We start from the raw sequence: 27,925 nt of genomic DNA on the forward strand, positions 1-27,925 counted from the left end.
AGCTCGGGTTCGTAGCGCTAACTGCTGTACTACTGCACACACACACACACGTACACGCGAGCATCTGTGTGTACGCGTGTGTGTGTATGCGCGTGTGTGTGTGTATACGCGTGTGTGTGTGTATACGCGTGTGTGTGTGTATACGCGTGTGTGTATACGCGTGTGTGTGTACGCCTGTGTGTGTGTACGTGTGTTTGTCTGTACGTGTGTGTGTGTGTTCGCGTGTGTGGGTACGCGTGTGCGGGGAGCGGTAGTGTAGTGGTTAGCGCGCTGCGCTACGCACCCGGCCACCCAAGTTCGATTCCCGCTCACGGCCAACACCCAGTGACGATTATCTGAACCGGTCATGGGCCTCCCCTAGGTCAACTCAACGTCAAATGAGTACCTGATGCGGGAGACAAAGGCGGCCGGGCGTGGTGCTGGCCACCCACCCCCTCGTGTGTCGTTACGGCCTTCATAGGTCCTCGCTAACAGCACTTGTCCCAACAGTCTGTTCAGGCTATACGGGGATCTTTGTCTTTCGTGCGCGCGCGCCTGTGTGTGTGTGACACTGACTGCGCGACGGGCAGAACGTTTGACAGCAATTATGGTCGATGAGACGTTTCGTTTTAATAAAGGGAACTGGAAGGAATTATGGTTATTAATCTGCCAGAGACAGGGACATAACAAAGATCCCCCATATAGCCTCTAACAGACTGCTGGGGCAAGTGCTGTTCTCGAGTAGCACCGATGAAGGCCGGCACTGTACACGTGGGGGTGGTGTGTCAAACACCACGCCCGGCCGTCTTTATCTCCCCACTGCTGTTGCTTACACACCGTACCAGGTGACTCATTTGATGCGTGCGAGACATCGGACCGGTTCAGATATTCCGCGCCGGTGTTGGGCCGCGTGAGCTGGAATCAAACCTGAGTCGTCTGCTGGTTCGTAGCGCAGTCCCCTAACCACAGCGCCACCGCTCCCCCCCTCCCACACTCTCAAAATCCCCGCAGTCTCTGGAGCACTTCTGGCAAAGACACAAAAATGCGACGCGTTCCAAATTAAAGAAGCCCGCCCGGTGCACGGCCCCACCACGGAGTGCGCAGGCGGTGCAACTGCGCCGGTTGCCCACCACAAGATGCAGGGGCCCCAGGGTCGAGAGGACACCCCGGGCAAATGGGGCTCAATGCTTACACCACAGAGGCCCATAGACTCACACATAGAGGCCCATAGACTCACACATAGAGACCCATAGACTTGCATAGAGACTCGTATATTCAAACATAGAGACGCATAGACTCACACATAGAGACCCATTTCTACACAAAGAGACCCATAGACTCACACAGTGAGGCCCATAGACTCACACATAGAGACCCATAGACTTGCATAGAGACTCGTATACTCCAACAAAGAGACCCATATACACAAATAGAGACCCATAAACTCACACATAGAGACCCATAAACTCACACATAGAGACCCATAGACGTACAAAGAGACCCATTTACTTACATAGATACCCATATAGTTACAAAGATACCCATAAACTCACGCATAGAGACCCATCGACTTACATAGAGACTTATATACTCACACATAGAGACCCATATACTCAAACAAAGAGACCCATATACACACATAGAGACCCATAAACTCACACATAGAGACCCATATACTCAAACAAAGAGACCCATATACACACATAGAGACCCATAAACTCACACATAGAGACCCATAGATGTACATAGAGACCCATATACTTACATAGATACCCATATACTCACATAGTGACCCGTAAACTCACTTAGAGATCCTACACTCCTAGAGAGTACGCTGTGAACCTGGCCAGCCTAAGTTCGATTCCCGGCTACGGCCAACATCAGTTGCGAGAGATATCCGACGACCCCTGAGCACCCCCTCCGTTCAGCTTCTCCACAGACGCGCACTTCACCGGCAGGGTGAAGTATGGTCAAACAGCCCACGTGACCGACGCGGCGTGGGGGAGACCTTCACCCAGCAGTGGATTGACAAAGCGATCGTGGAATAATTAAATTGTTATATTCTTATTTTGCTTTCGCAGCTCATGTCCGTTTCTCACCTGTGTTGCTCTCTCTCTCTCCTACTTACCTCATTCCCTATCTTCCCCGATGCCACCACCACTACCACCACTAACTACTACTACCACCACCACACTACCATCAATACGACCACCACCACCGCTATCAACACCACCACCACCACCATGGACACGTGCTGACACCACGACCACCATCACCATAATCGTCACCTCCACCACCTCCACCCTCCTCCTTGCAGAAGCGCTGGCATAGACCTCCTCCACCGCCGCCGCCGCGATGGAAGGGAGCGTCGAGCAGAGCGGCCGGTGGCTCGGACACCCTCACGGGCCTTCTGCAACGCTCGCCCCGGGCCAGCACCACCACCACCACGGCCACCACCACGGCGTGGAGTCCAACCTAGGCCACGGCGGCTACGGGCCTGAGTCCGGGGCGGCCGGGCAGCTCATGCCGGCCGACGAGTTGGACGCCTTCCTCAACCACCTGGATGGTCCCGTGGCCCCCGTGCACGGGCCCTACTACGCCACGGGGCCCGGCGCTCGCCTCCACGGCTACCGGCAGGCCCACGGTACGCTTGTGGGTGAGCCACGGTGGCTATCTCGCCTGGTATACAGGAGGTCTTGGGTTCGAACCCGGCCCTGATGATGCCTGCTGTGAATTGAGTCTGCGTCTGTCTCATCATCATCATCATCACGGTGGCTAGGAGATGTTAGCTACCTCGCCTGGTATGCAAGGAGGTCGTGGGTTCGATCTCGATCCCTGATGCCTGGTGTATGTTTGGAGGTTGTGGTGTCTCTCTCTCTCTCTCATCATCACGGTGGCTTGGAGATGTTAGCTACCTCGCCTGGTGTGCAGGAGGGTCGTGGGTTCGATCCCGACCCTCACATCTGCTGTATATTTGGAGGTTGCGGTGTCTCTCTCTCTCTCCTCGTGGTCGCGTGGATTTTTCTCCAGGTCCTCCGGTTTTTCCTATCCCCAGTTAGAATCGACAACACTCGCTCGGAGTGTTTGGCTGCTATAAATTTCTACTCGATGATAAGCCGCCACTTCGTTGAGCAATAATTTGTGATAGCCAAATCGCTTCTCAAAAAGAGCTAAATATCTCAGTGGGGCCTTAACCTGGTAAACATATAAATGAATAGTCGTAATACGTTCTCTGTATGTGCTTCCCACGTGACACCGTCACCTCCTGCATCATGATCCCATCCCCGTCTCTCTCTCTCTCGTATCGGAGGGAGCGAGCGTGCGCGTCGTTCTTAATGTGCGCACGGACGGAGCTTGGGGTGGCATTCACGCCGGCTGACAATCACGCAGCCGCGGGCGTTTCAGGGAGGGATGAGGCTCCGGGAGAGATCGTCGGCGTGAAACGCGCTCAGACGCAGAGCGCGCGCTCGAAGGCTGCGTCTGAGGACATCCCGCGCGGTTGCGAGGGACGTCACATACAAGACCGCCTGCCTCTGCCACAATGCCTTCATATCCGCCTGCCCGCCCCGTACCTTTCTTCATTATTGACAACTTGCAGCTCAGCACACGGCAGATGCCTGCGCAGCGCGACTACTCACGACCTCCTCTTGATACCAAGATCCAGGATGGTCATGTCTATGTGCCGCTTCTCGGTGGCAGCCCCAACAGTCTGGAACGATATCCCTCTGCACATTCGCAGCATCACCTCAATCGCCTCTTTCAAGAGACACTTAAAAACTCACCTCTACAACCACGTGCTTTCGAGCGACTCTGAGCTTGGCTCCGCGCCTCTGAGTTGCGGCCACTACGTCTGCAAATTTGCGCGCATTACAAATTGAACTATAATTATTATTATCATCCGGCGCGAGCTCTTGCGTCACGTGGGACAAAGTAATCGACGCGTTCCGCAAGTTCGACTGCGTCCCCCTAACACCACCACCAACAACAACTACCCCACCCTCATCTGCTTTGGGTCTTCCGGTAAAGTCATGTAGATAGGTTCCAAGAAAATAACAAAAAAATAACAAAAAAATAACAAAAAACGACGACGTTCCGATCGCAAATGTTGCGATCGAAACGTCCGCTGAGTTTGGCTGGCCAGAATACCCCACAAAGTGGACAATTGGTTAAGATATTCACGTTCATCATTCAGACGGTGATTTCTCAGAACCACGTCGGGTCAGGCAAGGGGGGGGGCTCCTCTGTTTGGAACTAAATTCAACAAAAGGGGGCAGAATAGTCGCCAAACAAAGTCTGAGAACCGCTGCTGAATAAGCGCAGAGCCGCATTGTGAACGCGGAGTTCGAACTCCCGGCGAAGACAACGAGAAACAGCGGCCGCCCCAAGCCGTGTGAGTGGAACAGGGGGAAGCGAGGAGAGTGAAGGTGGAGGTAGACAAGGACTAATCATTATTATTTTTAAAATTTATTCCACCAGGTAAGGGGCCGTCCATAAATGACGTCACGCACCTAGGGGGGGGGGGGGTTCAGACATTTGTGACGATGTGTGACGGGGGGGGGGGGTTTGAGAAATGTGACGTCACATCAAAATGTGCAACTTTAAATAAATATAGACAACACGTTCTATTTAATTAAATAGACTTTTTAATAAATGTTTTCTCCTACAACATCAGAGTGCAGCGCCACATTAAATAAGCACTACAATGACAATAGTTTAAAGCGATTTGAAACATGTTTTATTTAAAAAATGGAAATATGGTTTGGGGGGGGGCAGAGCTTTGTAACGTCATATTTGAGGGGGGCGGGGTCTGACTTTTTGTGACGCCGTGTGACGAAGGGGGTGGGGCAAAAATCGTCCAAAATCGCGTGACGTCATTTATGGCCGGCCCCTAAGGCCCCACTGAGCTCATATGTGACCCTTTGTCAGAAGCGATCTGGCTTTCACAAATTCTGAGTCAACGAAGTGGCTCATCATCAATATCATCACGTGGAAATGTATAGCGGTAGCCAAATACCCTAAACGCACTTTGATTCTAAATGTGGAGGGGAAAACTGAAGGGCCCGGAACCCATGCGACCAACGGGGAGAGAGATGTCCGAACTACAAATTTGCAGGCATCGGGGAGGAGATTGAACCCGGGCGAGGTAGTTGACATCTCGCCGGTAGCGATGTGACGACAACAACAACAGCAGCAGCAGCCATCTTGGGCGGGAGGGTGGCAGCAGGTGTAATCATCAGTGCCTACAGCAAGGCCGTAATTATAATATATATTGGGGGGCCACATCCCCCCCCCCCCCAATATTCAAATATGTTCAGAATGTCCCACCCCCCCCCCCCAATATATTGCTATAAAATAGATGTCTGTTTATATGATTGTGGTTATGGTTGTACTTTTTTAATCCCGAATCTCTGCCATTACATACAATGAAACAAGAAAAGGTAAAAAAGAAAAAAACAGAGCAATGTAATACAATACACTATTAGACATTATTGTGTAAAAAGAAAAAGTCCATCCCATGTGTTAGCGAATTTTTTAATATTATAGGCAGGAAATGGCAGGAAATTCGTTTTCATTTTATTTTTTCTGGGGGGGGAGGGACCCCCAGACCCTCTGGAAGATTTGGTCCCCCCAATGTTGACTCCATGGCTACGGCCTTGCCTCACAGCAATAAGGGGCTGGGGTCTGATTGCTCAACTCGGTCGCCTTGCAGTGCGGAGTTTGTTTTGTCCTCCGCCTGTTCTGCCTGCGTTGTCTCTGTGTTCTCCGGTGTCTTCCTCGAGCTAAAAACAAACAACAACAACAACAACGACATTGTAACTGATATCGGCTAAAACATCCCAAAGTAACAGCTGGACCCTCCTGAAAGAAAACACGTAGTTTTCCTGGGTAAATGTCATCGTACTATGTTAGGATAAAAGTTTCTGGCTGGCCGGCATGTCGTGGGGGTGGCGAAATGTTAACAACCTCGCCTGGTATACAGGAGGTCATGGGCTCGATCCAGACCCTGACGCCTTTATATATTTACTAGTGTCGGGTGGTGGCGGGTTGAACGACACATTTATATGTATGCAATATAACCCCCAAAAACCTGCATTATGGATGATATTTGTCGCATAAGCCTACGTGTTAAACTGTATATTTGGAGTTTGTCTCTCTCTGCATGGTAGCATGGATGTTTTTCTCTGGGTCCTCTGCTTTTTCCCTACACATTTAATTTTTTTTTAGAAAAATGTAGAGGGATTGTAAATGTTGTGGCTTGGCTCTCCAACACACCAATGTGCTGTACTAGTAACGAATTGGCATGTTCTGTTTACGTGACAACCCTTACTAATTGGCAGTATCGGGTGATAAGCCACTTCGTTGAGCTATCATTTGTGGCCAGGTCATTTCTGAAAAGCAGCTATACAGCTCAGTGGCGCCTTACCTGGTAAAATAAAAAAAAAACTTTTATTTGAGTTTTTTTTCAGTGGGCGAGCAGGTGGGCAAGTGACGTCATGTGGTGATGTCACCATCCACACCTCCCACCACCCCCGTGTCTACCCTCCGCCCCCACTGAGTATCCGACACATATGTGCGGAAAGTAACAAGAAGAGGCATTTTTTTTAATTGGGTCAAAGTGGCCGCAATGCGCTGTGGTGAATACGAAGACGGTGTTAGTCCTGAATGAATAACGTCACGAAGCAACAGTGCTTAAAGAGCCACCGCATGCTGCTTCGGAGCCGCAGGTTGTCGACCCTTGGGCTAGTCCATCCTGCTGCTACTCTCTGCCCTGCCCCCCAGCTATGACCAGGCCTACCCTTAGCCCTATCACTAGCCCTACTACCCCTGGCACTAGCCATATTACTACCCATTGCTACTCCGAGCACTACCCATACTGCTCCTCCATCCACAGCTCCCTCCTTCATCCACAGCTCCCTCCTTCATCCACAGCTCCTTCTTTCATTCTCAGCTCCTTCCATCCACAGCTCCCTCCTTACTCCACAGCTCCCTCCTTCATCCACAGCTCCCTCCACCATCCACAGCTCCCTCCACCATCCACAGCTCCCTCCATCCACAGCTCCCTCCTCCATCCACAGCTCCCTCCTTCATCCACAGCTCCCTCCTTCATCCACAGCTCCCTCCTTCATCCACAGCTCCCTCCTTCATCCACAGCTCCCTCCTTCATCCACAGCTCCCTCCACCATCCACAGCTCCCTCCTCCATCCACAGCTCCCTCCACCATCCACAGCTCCCTCCTCCATCCACAGCTCCCTCCACCATCCACAGCTCCCTCCTTCATCCACAGCTCCCTCCACCATCCACAGCTCCCTCCTCCATCCACAGCTCCCTCCTTCATCCACAGCTCCCTCCTTCATCCACAGCTCCCTCCACCATCCACAGCTCCCTTCATCCACAGCTCCCTCCTTCATCCACAGCTCCCTCCTTCATCCACAGCTCCCTCCTTCATCCACAGCTCCCTCCTCCATCCACAGCTCGCTCCTTCATCCACAGCTCCCTCCTTCATCCACACCTCCTTCCTTCATCCACAGCTCTCTCCTTCATTAACAGCTCCCTCCTTCATCCACAGCTCCTTCTTTCATTCTCAGCTCCTTCCATCCACAGCTCCCTCCTTACTCCACAGCTCCTTCCTTCATCCACAGCTCCCTCCTTCATTCATAGCTCCCTCTATCCACAGCTCCTTCCTTCATTCACAGCTCCCTCCTTCATCCACGGCTCCCTCCTTCATTCTCAGCTCGCTCCTTCATCCACAGCTCCCTCCTCTCGTCCTCCCCCCTACGACGTCTGCCCTTATCCGCACGGTCCCCTCTCCCATTTCCTCCTCCTCCCCTCATCCCCGTCACCTCATTCCCAGTCACCAATCACACATCGCCACATCTCGGACCATGTCTTCTCATCTCCAGCCTCCAATCATATATCGCGCATTATCTGTATTTTGAAGTGATTTGTTTATCTTTCCTATACTTCGTACTGCTATTGTGTTGTTTTGTATTGTTTGTTGTTGTAACGTTTTGACCCCGTGCCCGTACCGGACATCTGCAAAAAAGAGCTTCGTAGCTCATCGGATTCCTCCTGCAGTATAAATAAATATTCCAATTCTGATACGGCGCGGTTACCCCCGGTAAAGTAGGTGCACGGGGATTGACATCAGTGTGTAAAGTACGGGGGGGGGGGGGGGGGGCGGGTAAGGTGGGGGGGTAAGGAACACCAATGTTGTGGGGACCGTTAACCGGCGGAAATTCTCACCACTGCCCCCCCGCCCCCCCACCCTTTCTGCAGGTGCCCAAGTCTGCCGTCCGCACCTTCTCGCTAGCCACCCGGCGCTGCCCTGGCTCGACAGCGGCAAGGCCCTGGGCGGGCACGCCTCTCACGGCCCGCCGGCGTGGGCCCTCCACCACGCGGCCCAAGCGGCCCACGCGGCCCACGCGGCCCACCAGGCCCACCACCACCAGCACCACCACCACCACCCCGGCGGACCGGTGAGCGCGCCGTACCACGCGGCAAGCCCCGCGGCCCACCACCACCTCTTCGGCTTCCCGCCCACGCCGCCCAAGGACCCCGGGACGCCGGAGGCGGCGCCGGGGCAGGAGAAGGACGGTGCCGGCGGTGGCGGCGGTGGCGGTGGCGGTGGCGGCCAGAAGGGCGTCCACTTTGGCCTCATGACGGCTGCCGAGCAGCAGGGAATGAAGATGGAGAACTGCAGCCCGTCGCGGGGAGGGGAGCAGAGCGGCGGTGGAGGCGGTGGAGGTGTGCCAGCCACCACGACGCACCACCCCATCCCCATGTACCCGCCGTACCTGAGCGCTGGCGGGCAGGATTACGGGCCGGCCCTCTACTCGCACGCCGGCCTCCTTGGCAGCTCCAACTCCAGCTTCACGCCCAAGCACAAGAACAAGGCCCGCACGGCCACAGGTACGCAGAGCGAGCCACGGTTGCGAGATGTTAACTATCTTGCCATGTAAACAGGAGGTCGTGGGTTCGATCCTGACTCTGAATATTCTCTCTCCCCGTGGTGGTTGCATGGATTTTTATCCAGGTCCTCCGTTTACCTCCTCATTTAAAATCAACATCAGGCGTTTAGAGTATTTGGCCGCTATAAATGTCCACGTGATGATACGCCACTACGTTGCGCTTTGATTTTTGATGGCCGTTGTCGCTTCTGAACAAAGAGTTATGCTACACCTCAGTGGAGCCTTACCTGGTAACATGAAAAATAATTTGAATAGTTTTGGTTTTAGCTACGGCCACCGCGATGTAATCGCCTAGTTGGTCTAGCGGCCAGAGCCTCCGGCCGTGGTGTCACATGACCACGCCTCCCTCCTCCCACTGCATAGTTTGCCGAGCCGATCCATCGTAATACGTTGACCGTGCAGAGATGTCCAAAATAATTTTGGCTCGGGGCAAAGCAGGACCAGGGGGCAGGGGGCTACCATTGCACGTGACGCAAGTCAAGCGCTCACTGTGGACGACGGAGCGTCGCCACGTCGTCGCCTTACACGCGTCCGATTAGCACGTTTGGCAACGTACGGTGCGAAAGAAGTTCAACATAGTATAGATATCCCGACGCGTCCGTTGATGCACGAGGCAAGGCGGCAATGGCTCGGCTTCTGTGGTGGCAAAAGCGGAAGTGCTGCCACCGCTTCACACTCATCCCAGAATGCACCACCGCGGCACGCCGTGTGATCGCCTGCTGGCGGTGTGTCAATGGCCCTGCGTGCTACAGTAGAGCTGCATCACAGCTGTCTGCACTGTGTTCCATGCGAGGCGGACACAATTACCGTGCTCCTCGGATAATCAAGAGTCTGGTGAATACGGTGTCTCCAAGTGGATAGGTCAAATTTTGTTTATGGAATTGAGACAGTGGAGGGAGAGGGGTCCTGCGATGGGGCGGAGGGGGGCAGTGCTCGAAATCCTACTCCAGGCCTGAACCAGTGGTTGGAAATTCCACATTCCTATGGCTATGAGGTGAGTCAACAGAACTACCACTCACAATGGACGTTTTTTGGGTTAGATCACGTACATCTATGTGATCTAACCCAGAAAACCTCTAATTATGGATGACTTTGGTCGCGAAAGCCTCTACGTGTTAAACAGAACGACCACTGTTCACGTCCCACATTGTACAAGCATAGATCTTTTGTCAATCCGCTGCTGGATGAAGGCCTCCCAGTCCCATATCGGTCGTAGGGGCAGGGGGTTATTCGACCCATACTTTACCATGCTGGTCAGTGCGGGTTGGTGAATACATCAAACATGTCCCCTGCACGAACCCTCTGCATATCGAACACGGGGTCAACCCACACACTGCCCTATTGTGGAAACCTGCTTGTCTATCAGTGGCCACCGCTCCAGGTGGCTTCCCAGTCTCAGCGCTTGCTTAGCTTGCCGCCGTGGTGATTTTGGTCGTGGGGTGACTTCGTGCGACGCGGTGCTCACGAATGCGCGTCCCGTGACACGAACACGCGGGCTCGTTTTCGCAGCGTCACAGCGCACGCACGCATCCCGCGCACGCACGTGTCACGCGCACGCACGTGTCACGCGCGCGCACGTGTCACGCGCACGCACGTGTCACGCGCGCGCACGCACGTGTCACGCGCACGCACGAGTCACCACCGTGGGATCGTCTGAGGCTAAATGGCAACCCGTATCTGTCCGTCGATTTAACTGCGGCATAGCTCCAGCGTGGAACTGCGGCTTGGGCCTGCCACGTCCCGGTCTCTTGAGCTTTCCACAACGCACCACGTGGCTGTGACCGCTTACAAACCAGGCATGTGCCTAAGCGAGCGGCGTTGCCAAACTCTGACTGAACATCTTTTCCGGGAGATGTTTTTTTTGTGTTACTCTGAGTATTATTATTATGATAAAATTCGTTTATTTTTAAATATCCCCCATTATTAAAATCTCCCGGGATTGCTTTGAATAGTCACCGGGAGAGGATCGATGGAAAATTCCGGCGGAAACTCGCGGGTCAATCTGGGGAAGGAGGGATGTAGCAACCCTCCTAGCGAGCACGCGGGCTTCGAGAGCCATCGGAGCAGCAGCAGCTGCAACAGAAGTTTGCGACCGAGCAGAGAGGGCACGCGTGCTTGTGCAACGTCATCAGCAGCGGCAGCGATCGCTGAATGATGCTTCTTGTGTGTTTTTTTTTTAACGAGAGAGGAATTCTCGCTCGCTGAGACTCCGCTTGGCCCTGACCCTGGACAACCCACACGGTGATAGCTTATCCCGCACAATCCACCTCGCCCTCCTCCTCCTCCTCCTTGTTGTCTATCTGAACACTCCCCCCAAGCGGTTCGATCAAACCGTGGACGGGAACCTCTTCACCGCGCGGGAGAGAGTAAATCGACGAACAGGGGCGATGTTTCCTCTCTCCACGTATCCATCCGCCTCTGGGCATTCAAAAAAATATATATATTTCATACCCAACCCCCATCCGCCAGTGTTTCAAGACAAGCCAAAGTCTGGATCAGTTTCGACGCACAGAGTGTTAGCGGAGTCAGGCTTGCCTCGAATTAATGCTGGTGAACCGCTCGTCTTGCAGGCAAAGGAAACCTGTCTGAGCTGATGCGGGGACCTCCTCGTTCCAAGCGCAGTCGTTGTCGACATCCACAATTAAGAATTGTTAATTGAAAGGGCGGTGGCTGTGTTTGTTTGCAACGCTGTGACTCTCCGCCACGGTGGCTAGGAGATGTTAACTACCTCGCCTGGTGTACAGGAGGTCGTGGGTTCGATCCCAACCCTGACGCCTGCTGCTGTATATTTGGAGTTTGTGGTGTGTCTGTCTCTCTCTGTCTCTCTTCCTGTGCTCGCGTAGACGTTTTTTTCCCCGCGTTTTTTGGGTTTTCCCTCCACGTTTAGAATCGACGCGCGTTTCACAGCATGTGGCTGCTATAAATGTCCACGTGACGACAAGCCACTTCGTTGAGCTATCATTTGTGATAGCCAGGCCACGTCTGTTAAAGAAATATTTAGCTCAGTGGGGTCTTACCTGGTAAAATTAAATTTTTAACATATTTTTGTTTTAGCTTTTCCTCTGATGCCCTCTCCATTGCCCGGAACTCCGACCCCCCCACCTCCTTCGAGCTGTCCGTGCTGTCGACTTCCCTGCCTCTGTTCAGGTCCAGGCTCAAGACCTTCCTCTGCTGCTACCCTGCCTATGTATGACTGCCTCGCTCGCTCGCTCTCTCACGCTCGCTCTCTCTCTCGATCTGTCTTCATGCCAATGAACATTGCCACTGTTTCTGCCCATCGTCTTGAGATGTGTCCGCATTTAGACGCTGCAACGAAGCAGCATTGAGCCCAGCTCGTCACGTAGAGGCCCAATGGAGTCACTTAAAGATCCACGGGCTCACACTGAGACCGACAGACGCATAGGTTAACACAGAAACCCGTAGACCCGCATAGACACATATAGCACTACATGGTGACCCAAAGACTCACGCTGAGACCTATAGACCGGCATAGACACCCCTAGACTCACATGTGGACACACAGACTCACATGTCGAACCATAGACCCGCATAGACACCTCGTGACTCACGTGTGGACCCATAGACTCACAAATAGCCCGATGGACCCACGTAGACACATGTGGACGCACATGTCCACCAATAGACTCACACGGGGAGAACACTTTGGCTGCCTCCATGTGCAAAGCAAACACTGCCCCCCCCAATCCCCCCACTGTTTGTGTGCAGCGTCTCAAGCGAGATGTGGTCGCGTGCAGGAGACACTGCATGAAGAGGGCAGAAGCAGCATTGTTGTTGTCTTATTATAATCATCACCATCGTCATCATTAATCAATCGTCATTATCATCACTGCATATCCTGACGGCCAGCTTTTGCAAAGCAGGTGAAGGCATCCCCAGTGAGATGAGCGAAGGCATGACCAGCCAAGAGTTCTACTCCACGTGGCGTCCGGCACCATACGGAGGCACGGCTAATAGCACTAACGAGACATGCCTTTGTGTGTGTGTGTGCACGTTTGTTTGTACGTGTGTGTACGTGTGTGTGTGTGCACGTGTGTGTGTGTGTGTACGTGTGCACGTGTGTGTGTGTGTGCTCGCTAACAGCACTTGCCCCAACAGTCTGTTAAGGCTATACCGGGGATCTTTGTCTTTGTGTGTGTACGAATGTGTGTGTGTGCGTGTGTCTGTGTGTGTGGGGGGGAGCGGTAGTCGTAGCGATTCCCGCTCACGGCCAACGCCAGTGACGATAATCTGAACCGGTCCATGGCCTCCCCTAGGTCGACTCAGCCTCAAATGAGTACCTGGTGCGTCGTGTAGACATCGCCACTGGGGAGACAACGACGCCCTCGAATCGTGCTGGCCACACCACCCCCTCGTGTGCGTGCCGGCCTTCATAGGTGCTCGCAAACAGCACTTGCCCCTACAGTCTGTGAAGACTACACGGGGGGTCTTTATGCTATGTGTGGGTGTGTGTGGTGTGTCTTTATGTGCGTGCGTGCGTGTGTGTGTAGTGCTCATGTGTCCATGTGTATGTGTACGTGCATGTGCATGTGTACGTGCATGTGTGCTATGCGGGGGATCTTTGTGTGTGCACGTACGTGTCTAAATGTGTGTATCTGCGTGTCTGTGTGTATGTATGTATGTCTGTCTGTTTGTATGTCTGTATGTGTGTCTGTATGTCTGTATGTTTGTCTGTATGTCTGTCTATATGTGTGTCTGTATGTGTGTCCGTACATCTGTCTGTCTGTATGTTTGTCTGTATGTGTGTCCGTGTGTCTGTCTGTATGTGTGTCTGTATGTGTCCACCCCTCCTCCTCGATGCGCCTGCCGCGCCAGTCCTTGATCGGCTACCACGCTCACTAACAGCACTTGACCGCAACAACCCGCGCCCCATCGGCTATACGGGGGAGCTTTGCCTTTGTCTGTGCACGGCGTGCGCGTGCGTGCTGCCGTGTGACCACGTGCATCTGCGAGCCTGACCACACTTTACCTGCAATGAACTTTCAATGAACCTCACCATTCCCACAAGGGGGGAAGGGGGAAGTGGGGTGGGTCACGAGTTGAGGGGGGTCGAGATGAGGACGAGGAGGGCCCAAGACACAGCGGCTCCTCGTGGCCTTTAGTGTGGCCCCAGACGTGCCCCCCCCCCAATCGCCCCCCCTCGTGGCCTTTAGTGTGGCCCCAGACGTGCCCCCCCCCCAATCCACGAGAATTCGAATAAATAAGTTAATTAACACGTGCACGTTAATTTGCTTTCATAAAAAAAAATTGTGTCCATGAACGCGCCTCATCTGAAACGTGTCCGCTGTCTTCGTCTTTGTTGTCTGCGTCATCTCTCTGCCTCGACACTTCACGCACCTAGCCTGGCACGAGCGCTGGGGCGAGGTCACCGCCGCTTCGTGGTGGATTGCGGTTGTTGTTGTTGTGTGTGCGTGGGAGGGGGGGTGAGCGGTGGTGGAGCGGTTAGCGCGCTGCGCTGCGAACCTGCACCAGGTACTCATTGCGGGCCGTCCATAAGTGACGTCACGCACCTAGAGGGGGGGGTCAGATTTTTGTGACGATGTGTGACGAGGGGGGGGGAAGGTTTGAGAAATGTGACGTCACATCAAAATGCGCAACTTTAAATAAATATAGAATTGTTATAACAACACTAATTGCTATAACAACACTCCTACAACATCAGAGTGCAGCGCCACATTAAATACGTGCGACAATGACAATATTTTAAAGCGATTTGAAGCATGTTTTATTTTCAAAATGGAAATATGGTTTTGGGGGGGGGGGGTGGCTGAGCTTTGTGACGTCATATTTGAGGGGGGGTCTGACTTTTTGTGACGCCGTGTGACGAGGGGGGGGGGTCAAAAATCGTCCAAAATCTCGTGACGTCATTTATGGACGGCCCTTTCGACACGCGCGCACACCTGAAGGGCGGGTTTGGCTACGGCGGTGTTCAGGCAAGCGGCGATACGAACCCAGCTCGTCACCCACCACCCCATCGCCGGGATCCAAAGGGATCTAGAGAGGCGATTTAAAAAGTTGTTTTTATTTGAACCAGTTAACGCCCCCCCCCCCCCCACTGAGCTATTCAGATATGTGTTTTTATCAGAAGCAACCTGGCTTTGGCAAATGATAGCTCAACCAAATGTGGCTTATCATCAGCGTCATCACGTGGACATTTATAGCAGCCAAAAAAACTCTAAAACGCGTGCCGTTCAAGCTAAATGTGGAGGGGGAAACTGAAGGACCCGGAGAAAAATCACGGGGAGAGAGACACGCACACTCCAAATATACAGCAGCAGGCGTCAGGGTCGGGATCAAACCCACGATCTCCTGTACACCAGGCGAGGGAGTTAACATCTCCTAGCCACCGCGGCGCCCATTGGCGGGGAGTGGTGGCGCAGTGGTTAGCGCACTGCATTGGGAAAGTTTTGTTTGTTATTCAAGTCGAGAGTAAGTTCCCGCTCGATTGAGGCAGTGGTGTTCATCTCTCTCTATCTCTCTTTACAGTCCCGCAGAGCCAGTGGTGGAAATGTCACATTGCTATGCCAGGGACCGAGTCTATCCATCTTAGAGCCACAGTTGCTAGTCCCGTAGAGCGGTCCTCGTCTGTAATGACCAGGGAGAGATGATGAGTCGAATCAACCCCTCCCCCCACCCTCTCTTCACCCCAACCCTAAATTTTAACCTTCCATCTTGGAAGAGGTGGGAGTACCCTCACTTCACCCCACCTTCAAATCGACGAACTGTGGTGGCCAGGACCAGGGTGGCGTGGTGTGGGGTGAGGTGGGGCGGGGGGGGTGGTGAGGGGTGGGGTGGTGAGGGGTGGGGTGGGGTGGGGCGGGGTGGGGTGGGGCGGGGTGGGGTGGTGAGGGGTGGGGTGGTGTGGGGCGGGGTGGTGGGGGGTGGTCTGGGGTGGTGAGGGGTGGGGTGGGGCGGGGTGTTTCGGGGTGGGGTGGTGTGGTGTGGGGCGGGGTGGGGTGGGGCGGGGTGGGGTGGAGTGGGGTGGGGCGGGGTGGGGTAGTGTGGGGTGGTGAGGGGTGGGGTGGGGTGGGGCGGGGCAGGGTGGGGTGGAGTGGGGTGGGGCGGGGTGGGGCAGTGTGGGGTGGTGAGGGGTGGGGTGGGGTGGTGTTGAGCGGGGTGGTGTGGGATGGGGTGGTGTTCTCCATTGCTTCAACTGCCGCGCCGGGAGGTCAGATCTCCGGCAAGCCTCTGGCGTGCTGCAAGTCCCATAGCGCACGACCCATGGCAGCACTCGCGTTTAAACTGACTGCGCACATGTTGCCGTGTGGATACATGTTGCCGTGTGGATACATTTTACCGTACAGCTTCCGAGACGCCTGGCCAAGCGTGGGAAGAGTAGGCCAAGCTACCCCTTTAAGAAGAAGCCGTTTTAGAGAGCCCCCCCCCCCCTCTAAGCCAGGGGTCGGCAACCAAAATAACAAGAAGAGACATTTTTGGTAAAATTCAGTAAATTAAAAACCTCAATATTTAACGAGTCGGAACAATGCACTGCGCGGTGAATGCGAGACGGTGGTCCATACTGAATAACCGTCAGCCCTTGAAGAGCCGCATGCGGCTCGGAAGCCGTAGGTTTGCCGACCCCTGCTCGAAGCACACAGATAGAGCGAGAGACACGGACCCGTGCAGGCACTTTCACGGGCTGCGCCTTCGCCTATCGATGTGTCCCGTAGATTGGCAGTCCGGGCGTGTTTTTGGGAGTTCTGCACAAACCCAGATGCGACGCCGCTTACTGCCCGAGGTCGGAGAATCGGGGGGTGGGGGGTGGGGGTGGGAGTGTTCCAGCCCTGCTTTTCACGTCATAAAAAATCAACCCAATGACATTATGAGCTCGTAAAGAGCGACAATGCAATCAACGTCACGACGTCCAGCAGAGCCGTTTGACGGCAGACGACAGAAACAAGGCACCGTTAACCCACGCGTGGCCTTCGGCAGACTGGTGGGGCCAGTGCTGCTTGTTGCTGAACGCTTGGCGTTGTTTGGGGTTCATCTTCTTCTTGGTTCTTTCGGTAAAGTCATCACGTAGAAGGGAAATAATAAAATAATAAAAATAAAACATAATAAAATACAATTCTCACGACGTTTCGGCCACAACGCAAGCAGCCGTCCTCAGGTGAAGAACAGGTCTGTCGGGAAGACCTCTCTGGGCCTGTGCTCAGCAAAACGGGACCCCACCGTAGAGGCTTCAACGGGACCAGCCCCCGTCATAGGAATGTGGAATTTCCACCGCTGATCTCTGCAGGGCTGTAAACGGGAGATGTGCGCGCCGACGCTGCTGAATTGAGTGGCGGGCGACGACTTTGACTCCCAGACGAGAGTTTACACGTCTCTTGAAATGAGCGAAGTCATTTCTTGTTTTATTATAACAGCATGGGGGGGGGGGACGGTGATGGGAGGAGGGAATTCTCAAAGTTGGAGCAGGGCGAGGGAAGAAGCAGAGAAGTGTTGTGGGTGGGTGCGTGATTGGGTGAGTGGGTGGGTGATTAGGTGAGTGGGTGGGTGGGTGAGTGGGTGAGTAGGTAGGTGAGTGGGTGGGCGAGTGGGTGGGTGAGTGGGTGGGTGAGTAGGTGAGTGGGTGAGTGGGTGGGTGATTGGGTGAGTGGGTGGGTGGATGAGTGGGTGAGTGGGTGAGTAGGTAGGTGAGTGGGTGGGCGAGTGGGTGGGTGAGTTGGTGGGTGAGTTGGTGGGTGAGTGAGTGAGTGGGTGGGTAAGTGGGTGGGTGGGTGGGTGGGTGGGTGAGTGGGTTGGTGAGTGGGTGGGTGAGTGGGTGGGTAAGTGGGTGGGTGGGTGAGTGGGTGAGTTGGTGGGTGCGTGAATGAGTGGGTGGGTGAGTGGATGGGTGGGTGGGTAAGTGGCTTGGTGAGTGGTCATTACTTTCAAATCAAGATTACTGATGCTCGTCTAGCGATAGAAGAGTGATAAGGCAGAGACTGGTGGTGAGATGTTAACTACATCGCCTGGTATACAAGAGGTCATGAGTTCAATTCCCACCCTGACTCCTGCTGCTGTATATTTGGAGTTTACGTCTCTCTCTCTCTCCATGGCCACGTGGATTTTTCTCCGGGTCCTCTGGATTTTTCCTCCACATGTAGAAACACGCCTTTGGGGTATTTGGCTGCTATACATGTCCACGTGATAAGCCACTTCGTCGAGTTGTCATTTGTGGCCAGGTTGCTTCTGAAAAAGAGCTGTTCAGCTCAGTGGGCCGTACCTGGTAGAATAAAAAAAAATTGTTTATAGTTTAATAGTTTCAATAGATATTTCAAATTGACGTCATTTAAATTTCCGAAGCGATATTACCTCTCATATCCACTACGGTGCCCCTTCTCGACTGACGTTGTTCATTACAGCCCAGCTACCACAAGGAACTTGCTATCGAACACCGCTGCGATCGAGACATTGCACGCTTTGAGAAAATCACTGCCAGCAGTTGCCACCCCGACGGGTACCAAGACTGCCAATCGTGGGTCTACGTCTCAAAATGGGGGAATAATAAGCAGACGCATCTCAGCCCGCATCTCATACGCAAAGCTCGCATGAACTCTTGACGCTTAACCTGCCAATCCTTCCTCGGAACCCTCCTCCTCCCCTTCCCCTCCCCCTACTCCCTGCATCCTTACACCACCCACCGCCTCTCTAACATCCCCCCCCGTAGGCGATCCGCAGACATTTGGCCTCGCATTCCCATTTAAACTTTTTTTTTTTGCGTGTTCCTTTTGTGCAGCAAAAAAAAAATAGAACCTTCGACTCGACGACCGCGTCTCACCTGTCAATAGTAGCGCGCCGCCCTATTGTGTTACAGCTCGTCACAGCGTGCCCCTTTGTGCTGCCCTAAACGGCTACAGGTGGCAGGGGAGGTGAAAAGGGGTTACTTCTCAAGCCAGTCGCACTAATGCATCGCTGGGTAAACCCTTATCTGTTAACAATATTGCCAGCTTTGAAATATATAAATACGCGTGTGCACGAGTTCTGAGAGATTTCCTCCTCTGCGGGTTTTTTTTCTTCGTTGAGTGCAGTTTGAGGTTCGTGGTAATTCAATTTTGACCGGGCCCCCAAACAGTCGAAAGTCACAGACGTGGCAGCATTTGGTTTGTGTTTGGCGAGGGGGTTGGTGGTTGGGGTGGGTGGGTGGGTGACCCGAGTGAAATGTTCGCGAATGTAATCCTGCAATTGCACGGAAACGCACGGAGGGTAGCCGTGTAAGATTTCCTGGCTCAAAATAGGCAGCTTCCGGGAGGCATTGGTGCGCACCTCCCGCTTACAGGCCTGCCGAGCCAGCGGTAGGCATTCCACATTCATATGGCGGGGCCAAGTTTTATCCCCGTCGAACAACCCCTGTTGTGACTTCCACCACGAAGCGGTGCTTCTTTTATCGACCCCCCTCCAACCCAAAGGGAGGGATGATTGACCGAGTCAATCGTCACCTCCAAACCGGAATTTGAACTCACTCACTCGCTCTCTTACTTTACCGAATGGTGGGCACACACACAGTGGTTTAGCGAGCTGACCTATGAACTCAGCAACCTCAGTTCGATTCCTGATCAAAGGCTACCATGAACCCCAGAGTATTAGACATAACACACCTCCAGCCCCCCCCTCTCCCCTTGTATTTTAAAGCAAACGTTGCGGGCGATGGGGGAGGGTGCCTCTTATAATCCGGCAAATGTGAGTGTGCGTGGTCACAATCGTATAACTTTACTGACACTGGGTACACGGCTGGGAAGGATCATACAATCCGGAGGGTATCAGTGGCGAGTGATATTTGAACGTGGGGCTCCCTCCCTCCCTTACATCAACCCGCACCCACCGGCATGGTGAAGTATGGTCAAACAAGCCCACTCCCTCTTTGGTTTTTTCGGGAAAGTCACGTAGAAAGAGAAAATAATACATTTAATAATACATTAAGCCCACTCCTTATAACTCAACAGGAGCGGTTAGGCATTTGTGCGGACGCTCATCGTCCGTGCACTCCCGTATCGCTCCGCGCGTTGATTCCCAGTGATCGTAGCGCGCGCTTCTTGATTGTCCCAGATCGAGGCACGTGAACGAATTCTTATTCTCATAGCCTGGAGCCCCCCCCCCCAGCCCCCCCCCCCGTGTCCCGTAGACTCTTTGTGACGTGGATGTTTGTGTTGTGCTCGGGGTCATTCTAATAGTCATCTTTGTTGTTCGCTTTTGTGCCGGTGTGTGTGTGTCTTTGTCTCTGTGTGTGTGGGTGCATCTATATGTGCCCATGTTTGTATGTGCACGTGTGTGTGTGTGTGCCTGTGGCTTTGTGTGTGTGTGTGTGCCTTTCTTATGGTGTGTGCCAATGTGTATTATTATATTTCTATGTGCTGTGTGTTTGTCTATATGTGTGTGTGCCTGTGTGTGCCTGTGTCTTTGTCATAGTGTGTGCGTGTCAATGTGTGTTAATTTATTTCTACGTGTCTCTGCGTGTGTGCGTCTGTGCGTGTGTGTGTGTGCGTCTGTGCGTGTGTGCGTGTGTGTGCGTCTGTGCGTGTGTGTGCGTCTGTGCGTGTGTGTGTGTGTGCGTGTGTGTGTGTGTCTGTGCGTGTGCGTGTGTGTGTGTGCGTCTGTGCGTGTGTGTGCGTCTGTGCGTGTGTGCGTGTGCGTGTGTGCGGGCACCCGCTGACGCACCATCAGAGGGCCGCGAGTGCGTCAACTGCGGCGCGACCTCGACGCCGCTGTGGCGCCGGGACGGCACGGGCCACTACCTGTGCAACGCGTGCGGCCTCTACCACAAGATGAACGGCCAGAACCGGCCCCTCATCAAGCCCAAGCGCCGCCTGGTAGCGCCACGCACCCACACGCCGCCACGCACCCACGCGCCGCACCCACCAGCGACTCACCGATTGCCGCCCGCCTGAACACCGCGCTGCAGCCGCGCAACACTGCCGCGCCGCACCGTGCCATCCCGTGCCACGCCACTCTGCACCAGAGGCGTAGCTAGGGGGGGGGCAGGGGGGTACATATGTCCCCCGGCGCCAAGGTAAAGGGGCGCCAAAGTGAGGCTTACAAGGTTACATTATAACGTATTGCGGCGGGCGCGGCAGCCTGAAACTACTGCACAAATCTACACCTCAACCTAAAAGTTTATATATCCCGCCACACACAGCCTAGATGTCATGTAATTACATTTTGGTATGTGATTAAACGGGGGGGGGGGGGGGCGATGCCACCTGCCTCAACCGCACCACAATGCGCCCACACTATACAACACCAGACTGTGCCACCCGATGCCACACTGCCACACCATGCTGCACAACACCAGCGACTAACAACACCTATGCTACCGGCCCACACCACACCACAACCGTGCTTAAATGCGCCCACGCCACACAATCACACACTGCATCATCCCAGCCACACCGCACTGCCACACTGCACTGCACCTCCAATTAGCACGGTTGGCTCCGTACGGTGCGAAAGAAGTTCAGAATACGCACACACGTACACCACACCAGTGAGTCACTGTGCGTTACCATGAAATTAAATGGAAAAGCGTGGGTAGCAAATTCTCCGAAAAGTTCGTAATTGTGCAATGATGCACACACACGCACAGAATGAGCGGCGATGAAGAGTGATTGGCCAAGGATAGGGGTGGGAGGTGGAGGCTGGCGAGGGTTCGACCCTGCAGGTGCTCGGCTCACGCCCTTGCTAGCGGAAGGGGCTTCCGCTCGAAGTGAGCTCCAGCGAGCCACTCTGGAGGTATTTTGACGTCGTTAGCGTCGTTATGGAGGAACACAAGTAACAGAATGAACAAGCATACAGTCCTCCTCTTCCTTTACACACCTCTGCCTGCGTGTAAACATTAATACAAGTGATTCATCTCTATTGGGTTTATCTCAGCGGGCGTTATCGTGCCCCCCTCCATTATGGGCAAACGGACGAAGCTAAAACCAAAACTCTTTCACCATTAGTCGGAGAGCATTCTTCAGCACTGAGTGGGACATGGTGTGATGAGATGTTAACTCCCTCGCCTGGTACGCAGGAGGTCGTGGGTTCTATCGCTTACCCTGAAGCCTGCTGTATATTTGGAGTTTGCGTGTCTCTCTCCGTGGTCACGTAGATTTTTCTCCGGATCCTCCAGTTGTCCGCTCAACATTTAGAAACATCCGTTTAGAGTATTTGGCTACTGCTATAATCTTCGACAATCCATTTTGAGCTATCGTTCGTGGCCAGGTCGCTTCTACAAAAGAGCTCCATAGCTCGGCAGGCCTTGCCCAGTAAAACAAAAACAAATATTTGAGTAATGAATCGTCTACCTGCCGCTTGCTCCCTCACCTCGGCACGAAGTCCGCGGCGCGGCGGGCGGGGACCTCGTGCGCCAACTGCCAGACGACCATCACGACGCTGTGGAGGCGCAACGCGAGCGGGGACCCCGTGTGCAACGCCTGCGGCCTCTACTACAAACTCCACAACGTGCGTTGCAGGCCCAGACGTGGCATGGGCCCCCCACATGCGCCAGGGATCGGCCTACACAGCGCACGACATAACACAAGGCACTGCCTACACAGGGCACGACATAACACAGGGCACAGCCTACACAGGGCACGATCTTATACATGATACAGCCTACTACAGGGCACGGCCTACACAGGGCACGACCTAATACAGAGCACAGCCGACACAGGGCATGGTCTTATATAAGGCATGGCCTACACAGGGCACGACATAACACAGGGGACGGCCTACACAAGGCACGGTCTTATACATGATACAGCCTACTACAAGGCACGGCCTACACAGGGCCGGCCTTATAAAAGGCATGGCCTAATACAGGGCACAGCCTACACAAGGCACGACATAACACAAGGCATGGCCTACACAGGGAAAGGTCTTATACATGATACAGCCTACTACAAGGCACAGGCTAAACAAGGCACAGCCTACTACAAGGCATGGCCTACTCAGGGCAAGGCCTTATACAAGATACAGAATACTTCAAGGCACAGGCTAAACAGGGTTACAGCCTAATACAGGGTACAGCCTAATACAAGGCATGGCCTACATAGGGTATGACCTAATGTAAGGCATGGCATACACAGGGCATGGCCTGTACAGGGAAAAGCCTAATACACAACATGGCCTAAAACAGGGCATGGCCTAATCTAAACAAGGGTGTCACAGTGGCGAGATGTTAACTACCTCACCTGGTATTACAGGACGTTGTGGTTTCGATCCCGACCGCGACGCCTGTATATTTGGAGTTTGTACGTCTCTCTCCCCGTGGTCGTGTGGATTTATCTCTGGGTCCTCTGGTTTTTCCCTACACATTTAGAAACGTGCGTTGAGGGTATTTGGCCACTATACATTTCCACATGATAAGCCACTTCGTTGAGCTTTCTCTTGTGGCCAGGTCGCTTCTCGAAAAGAGCTGTGAAGCTCATTGAGCCTTGCCTGGTAAAATAAAATAAAAATTAAGTTCAGTTTATATTGGGTGTGTTTGGGCCCCCACAACACCCACAGTGCTTGCACCCCTGCCCCCACGTGATCGCGAAGGTGCTGCATCGACCTCAGTTATAACTATTTTTATTTTACCAGGTAAGGCCTACTGAGCGAAATAGCTCTTTTTCAGAAGCTACCTGGCAACAAATGATTGCTCAACAAAGTGCCTTATCGTGGAGAAATGTAGCCAAATACATTAAATGCACGTTGATTATATATGTGGAGGGAAAAACTGGAGGACCTGAAGAAATCCACGCAACCATGGGGAGAAGATGCAAACTCAAAATAGACAGCAGGCGTCAAGATCGGGATCGAACCCATAACCTCCTGTATACCATAAAGCCAGGTGCTCACGACCTTTATAATTTCTTTCTCTTCTTCTCCCCCACTACCCTGCCACCAACATGACCACCACCACCACAGATAAACCGCCCGCTAACCATGAAGAAGGAGGGCATCCAGACCCGCAACCGCAAGATGACGGGCAAGTCCAAGAAGAACCGCAAGGTGGTGTGCGATGGGCTGGAGAACGACTACGCCAAGAGCTTCCACGACAAGCAGGGCCACTACGGCGCTCCGGCACTCGTCGGACCGCTCGGCACTCTGGGGCACCACCCGCTCAGCCCTTATTCTGCCCACGTGATCCCGGCGCACTCCTCTATGCACCCGCCCGCGAGCCTGTCCTTCGGCTCGGCCCACCATTCCAGCATGGTGCCCGCCATGTGCTAAGGCACCGGGCGAGGGCAACTGCTTCGCTTTCGTTGGGGGCTCGTTCGGGTAATAGCCGTTTTATTTTTCTTCTTTTTTTTGCTATCGTTGTCATCGTGTTTTTTTTAGGGTTCGCTAATGCGCCCTTTTTATATTTTATTTTATTCTTTTGACCCCCGCCCACCTTTTCGGAGTGGTAGGGTGAAATTGTAAGCTCAAGTTTCTAAAGATTTAATTGATTACATGTTTCAGAAGGCTGGTAGCGAATGACCACGGGAATGCAGCAGGGGGAGGTATGGATGGGAGGGGGTGGAGGGGGGGGTGATTAAATAATGGGATGAGAATGTACATCCCCACTTTGTGGCATCGTTTTTTTAAAGATTGACAATCTCAGTCTCAAAGTAACCGGATCACAGGTCACCTGGCTTGTCCAGTTGTCTCCAACACAGCTTGAGGATGACCACAATCATTTGCAAGGTGTTATCGGGCTATCGGTCAAAAACTTAAGGTGTGGACCATACCATATACACACAGCTGCCATCTGCCAGATTGAAACCTAGGATTTGGAGTCTCGTGAAATCTCAATGGACCAGAATCTCGCGAGGTCTAAACGGAGAGGAGACTCAATAAGTTGAAACGGACTGAAGATTCCTGAAATCTTAATGTGCCAGCGTCTCATGAAGTCGACATGGAGTTAGAGGCTCGTGAAGTCTAAATGGACTGTGGACACTGACTTCTCGTGAGATAAAGACCTGGAATGAGCCACTCTCAGCTCGCCTGTGCTGGCGTCTTAAAGACAAGAGTGAGTTTGTTCAATCAACGACGGAGAGTTTGGAGCGGACGCGGAACGCATTAAATGTGGCGACGCAACCGGGTCGTGCCGCTCTTGTATCCAATGGCTGCCCACGCTGCTGTGATTTGCGCATTCAAGTCACTGTAAGTTTGCTTCAGCATTTTCGGGGGGGGGGGGGGGGGTTTCACATATGTTTGCTCCGTCAATTTGTGTCACGACCTGCCTGTGGGTCTTCATGTCACCACCAGCGCTCTCCCACTCACAACCTTGCCAGTTGTTTACTCCGGGTTTTGGTTTAAATCGCCATGCCACCATTATATGTGGAGACGGTTTCAGAATTATTGTCTGCAGAAAATTCTGGCTGTTTTGGGTTTTTCTCCAGCGCATTGCTTAGTTTCTTTATTATTGTTCAAATAACACTTGCTCAAAAAATTAAACTCGTCACACGACTATTCATTACAAGGTCCGCACAAACAAGAGGTTACATCCTGGCGTGGCTTTTGTCACTTAAAAATTATCAAATGGAATATTTTAATTCTTATATCTACCTCCCAATGATGGGTTATTCGTTTTAGTCTTTTTTTTTTACGTTTACAAGGGACAAGCACGGCCACTGAAATGCGACCCGCGTTCATCGTGAAACGGTTTGACGTAATATCTGCTCGAGATGGAGCTCGCTGCGAGTGTGGCCACGCTGCGATGTGGGTGCCCGTGACACGGGATGTGGGCGAACGTTTTGTAAAAACTTGTGGGGACCGCGCGACTGGCAACCAAAGACGAGATGACACACGATACCAACATGGGCAACCAGTGCCAGGAAGCAAAACATCTCTTACGTGACGCACGGGTAAGACAGATACATTAAGAAATAGAGAGAAAGAGATGGATAGAGATGGATTGGATGAGAGGTAGGTACAGCGAGTAGAGCAATAGAGAGACGGGTAGAGAAGAGAAAGAGATGGATAGAGATGTATTGGATGAGAGATAGGTACAGCGAGTAGAGCAATAGAGAGACCGGTAGAGAAGAGAAAGAGATGGATAGAGATGGAGTGGATGAGAGATAGGTACAGCGAGTAGAGCAATAGAGAGACCGGTAGAGAAGAGAAAGAGATGGATAGAGATGGATTGAATGAGAGATAGGTACAGCGAGTAGAGCAATAGAGAGATGGGTAGAGAAGAGAAAGAGATGGATGGAGATGGATTGGATGAGAGATCGGTACAGCGAGTAGAGCAATAGAGAGACGGGTAAAGAAGAGAAAGAGATGGGTAGAGGAGAGTAAAAGCAGATAATGCCCTTTTTGAAATTCACCCAAGAGGCACTCAGGTCACGTGTCAGGAAACGAGACTTTTGGCGTGTTTAGCTGCACAGGGGGTCACCATGCGTGAGTGGACGAGCACATTTCCACGAGGCTTGTGCTGGACACCGACTTAAGCCGTGCACTAAATTTGGGGACATTGCCAGTCACCGTCATCGTCGGTCATTGTCAGTCATGGTCAATCCACTGCTGGATGAAGGCCTTACCCAAACCTCCGTCACCTCTCACGGTCACACGATGCGCACCTCTTAAATAGGTCAATATTGATCAATAAAACAATATTTGAATACAAAGACAAAGATTCCCCCATATAGGCAGAACACGCTGTTAGGGCAAATGCTGTTAGCAAACACCTATTATGGCCGGCTCTGCACACAAGGGGGTGGGTGGCCAGCACGACGTCTGCCCGCCTTTGTCTCCCCAGTGGCGATGTTTACACACTGCACCAGGTACTCATTTGAGGCTGAGTCGACCTAGGGGATGCCCAGGACTGCTTCCGATATTTATAACCAATGTTGGCCATGGGCCGGAATCGATCTGCTCTGACCATTCCACGAATTCTCCCCACACATTTTAACAACGACAAAGATCCCCCGTATAGCCTGAACAGACTGTTGGGGCAAGTGCTGTTTAGGGAGCACCTATTAAGACCGGCACGGCACACGAAGGAGTGGATGGTCAACACCACGCCAGGCCGCCTTTGTCTCCCTAGTGGCGATGTTTACACACCGCATCAGGTACTCATTTGAGGCTGAGTCGACCTAGGGGGAGGCCCATGACCGTTTCATATAATCGTCACTGGTGTTGGCCGTGAGCGGGAATCGAAACACATGTTAACACAAACGCACACACGTGGTCGCTCGTCAAAAGCTAGATTTCTCTCACTGGAGTGTATATAGCTGAATACCGCATAGATAGAAATAATGAAATAACCCATCAACCTTTTATTTTATTTATTTTACTCTGATGACTGCAAACCCTCGGGCAGTCGAGGTGACTCGGGTTATATAATGTACATTTAAAATGTCACCATGATACAATGCCTTACTGTCAAGAGGAAAACATATGTATGAACGACACCAACAAAAAAAATATAAATCTGCCTCCGGTATAGTTCTGTACACTCCAGTCAGCGGGCCACTTAAGCGGAGACATTCCTGAAGCCCCAGCGAGGGCGAGAGGTGGCAGGTGCGCCACGGTCGCGAAATGTTAACTACCTCGCCTGCTATGCAGGAGGTCGTGTGTTCGATGCCGACTCTGACGCCTGCGTATTTGCAATCTGCGGTGTCTCTCTCTCCCCATGGTCGCGTCGATTTTTCTCCGGGTCCTCCGGTTTTCCCCCCTCCACCTTTAGCATCAACGACGTGCGTTTAGAGTATTTGGCCGCATTGAACTTCCTCGTGATGATGATGAGCCCACTTGGTTGAGCTATCATTTGTGGTAGCCAGGGTCGCATCTGACAAACAGTTCAGTCGGGCCTTGCACCTGGTTACAACAACAAGAGTTTATATCATGGGACCTCCTTTGCCAGTACCAAAATATACTAATAGGGTTTTTCCCCTTTGTGTGCGCCTTTTGGCGTCATCTGGTCGAGCACCATATGAGACTAGGCTCTAAAGAAAGCTGTCTCTGGTGTGGACCAATCAGTTTCAAAGACAATGCATAAATTATCAGAGTATTGTTTTTGTTTGCAT

General features: G+C 52.8%; 1 protein-coding gene across 1 annotated transcript; it reads left to right on the top strand.

The window, feature by feature from the left end:
- Window positions 1-2,334: 2,334 nt before the first annotated feature.
- Window positions 2,335-24,143, top strand: LOC144946291 (endothelial transcription factor GATA-2-like). The gene is made up of 5 exons (XM_078875176.1): window positions 2,335-2,623; window positions 8,257-8,889; window positions 20,610-20,755; window positions 22,263-22,388; window positions 23,838-24,143. The coding sequence occupies exons 1-5, from the start codon at window positions 2,335-2,337 to the stop codon at window positions 24,141-24,143; spliced, it is 1,500 nt and encodes a 499-aa protein (XP_078731302.1).
- The last annotated feature ends 3,782 nt before the right edge of the window (window positions 24,144-27,925 follow it).

Source organism: Lampetra fluviatilis, chromosome 40 (genome assembly GCF_964198595.1).
Source record: "Lampetra fluviatilis chromosome 40, kcLamFluv1.1, whole genome shotgun sequence".
Lineage (NCBI taxonomy): Eukaryota > Metazoa > Chordata > Hyperoartia > Petromyzontiformes > Petromyzontidae > Lampetra > Lampetra fluviatilis.

Bases quoted from the DNA above. Each gene is read 5' to 3' on its own strand.
- LOC144946291 (XM_078875176.1), top strand. From the start codon at position 2,335: ATGGAAGGGAGCGTCGAGCAGAGCGGCCGGTGGCTCGGACACCCTCAC. The intron at 2,624-8,256 runs GTACGCTTGTGG...CCCTTTCTGCAG, and splicing joins CGGCTACCGGCAGGCCCACG to GTGCCCAAGTCTGCCGTCCG. The intron at 8,890-20,609 runs GTACGCAGAGCG...ACGCACCATCAG, and splicing joins CAAGGCCCGCACGGCCACAG to AGGGCCGCGAGTGCGTCAAC.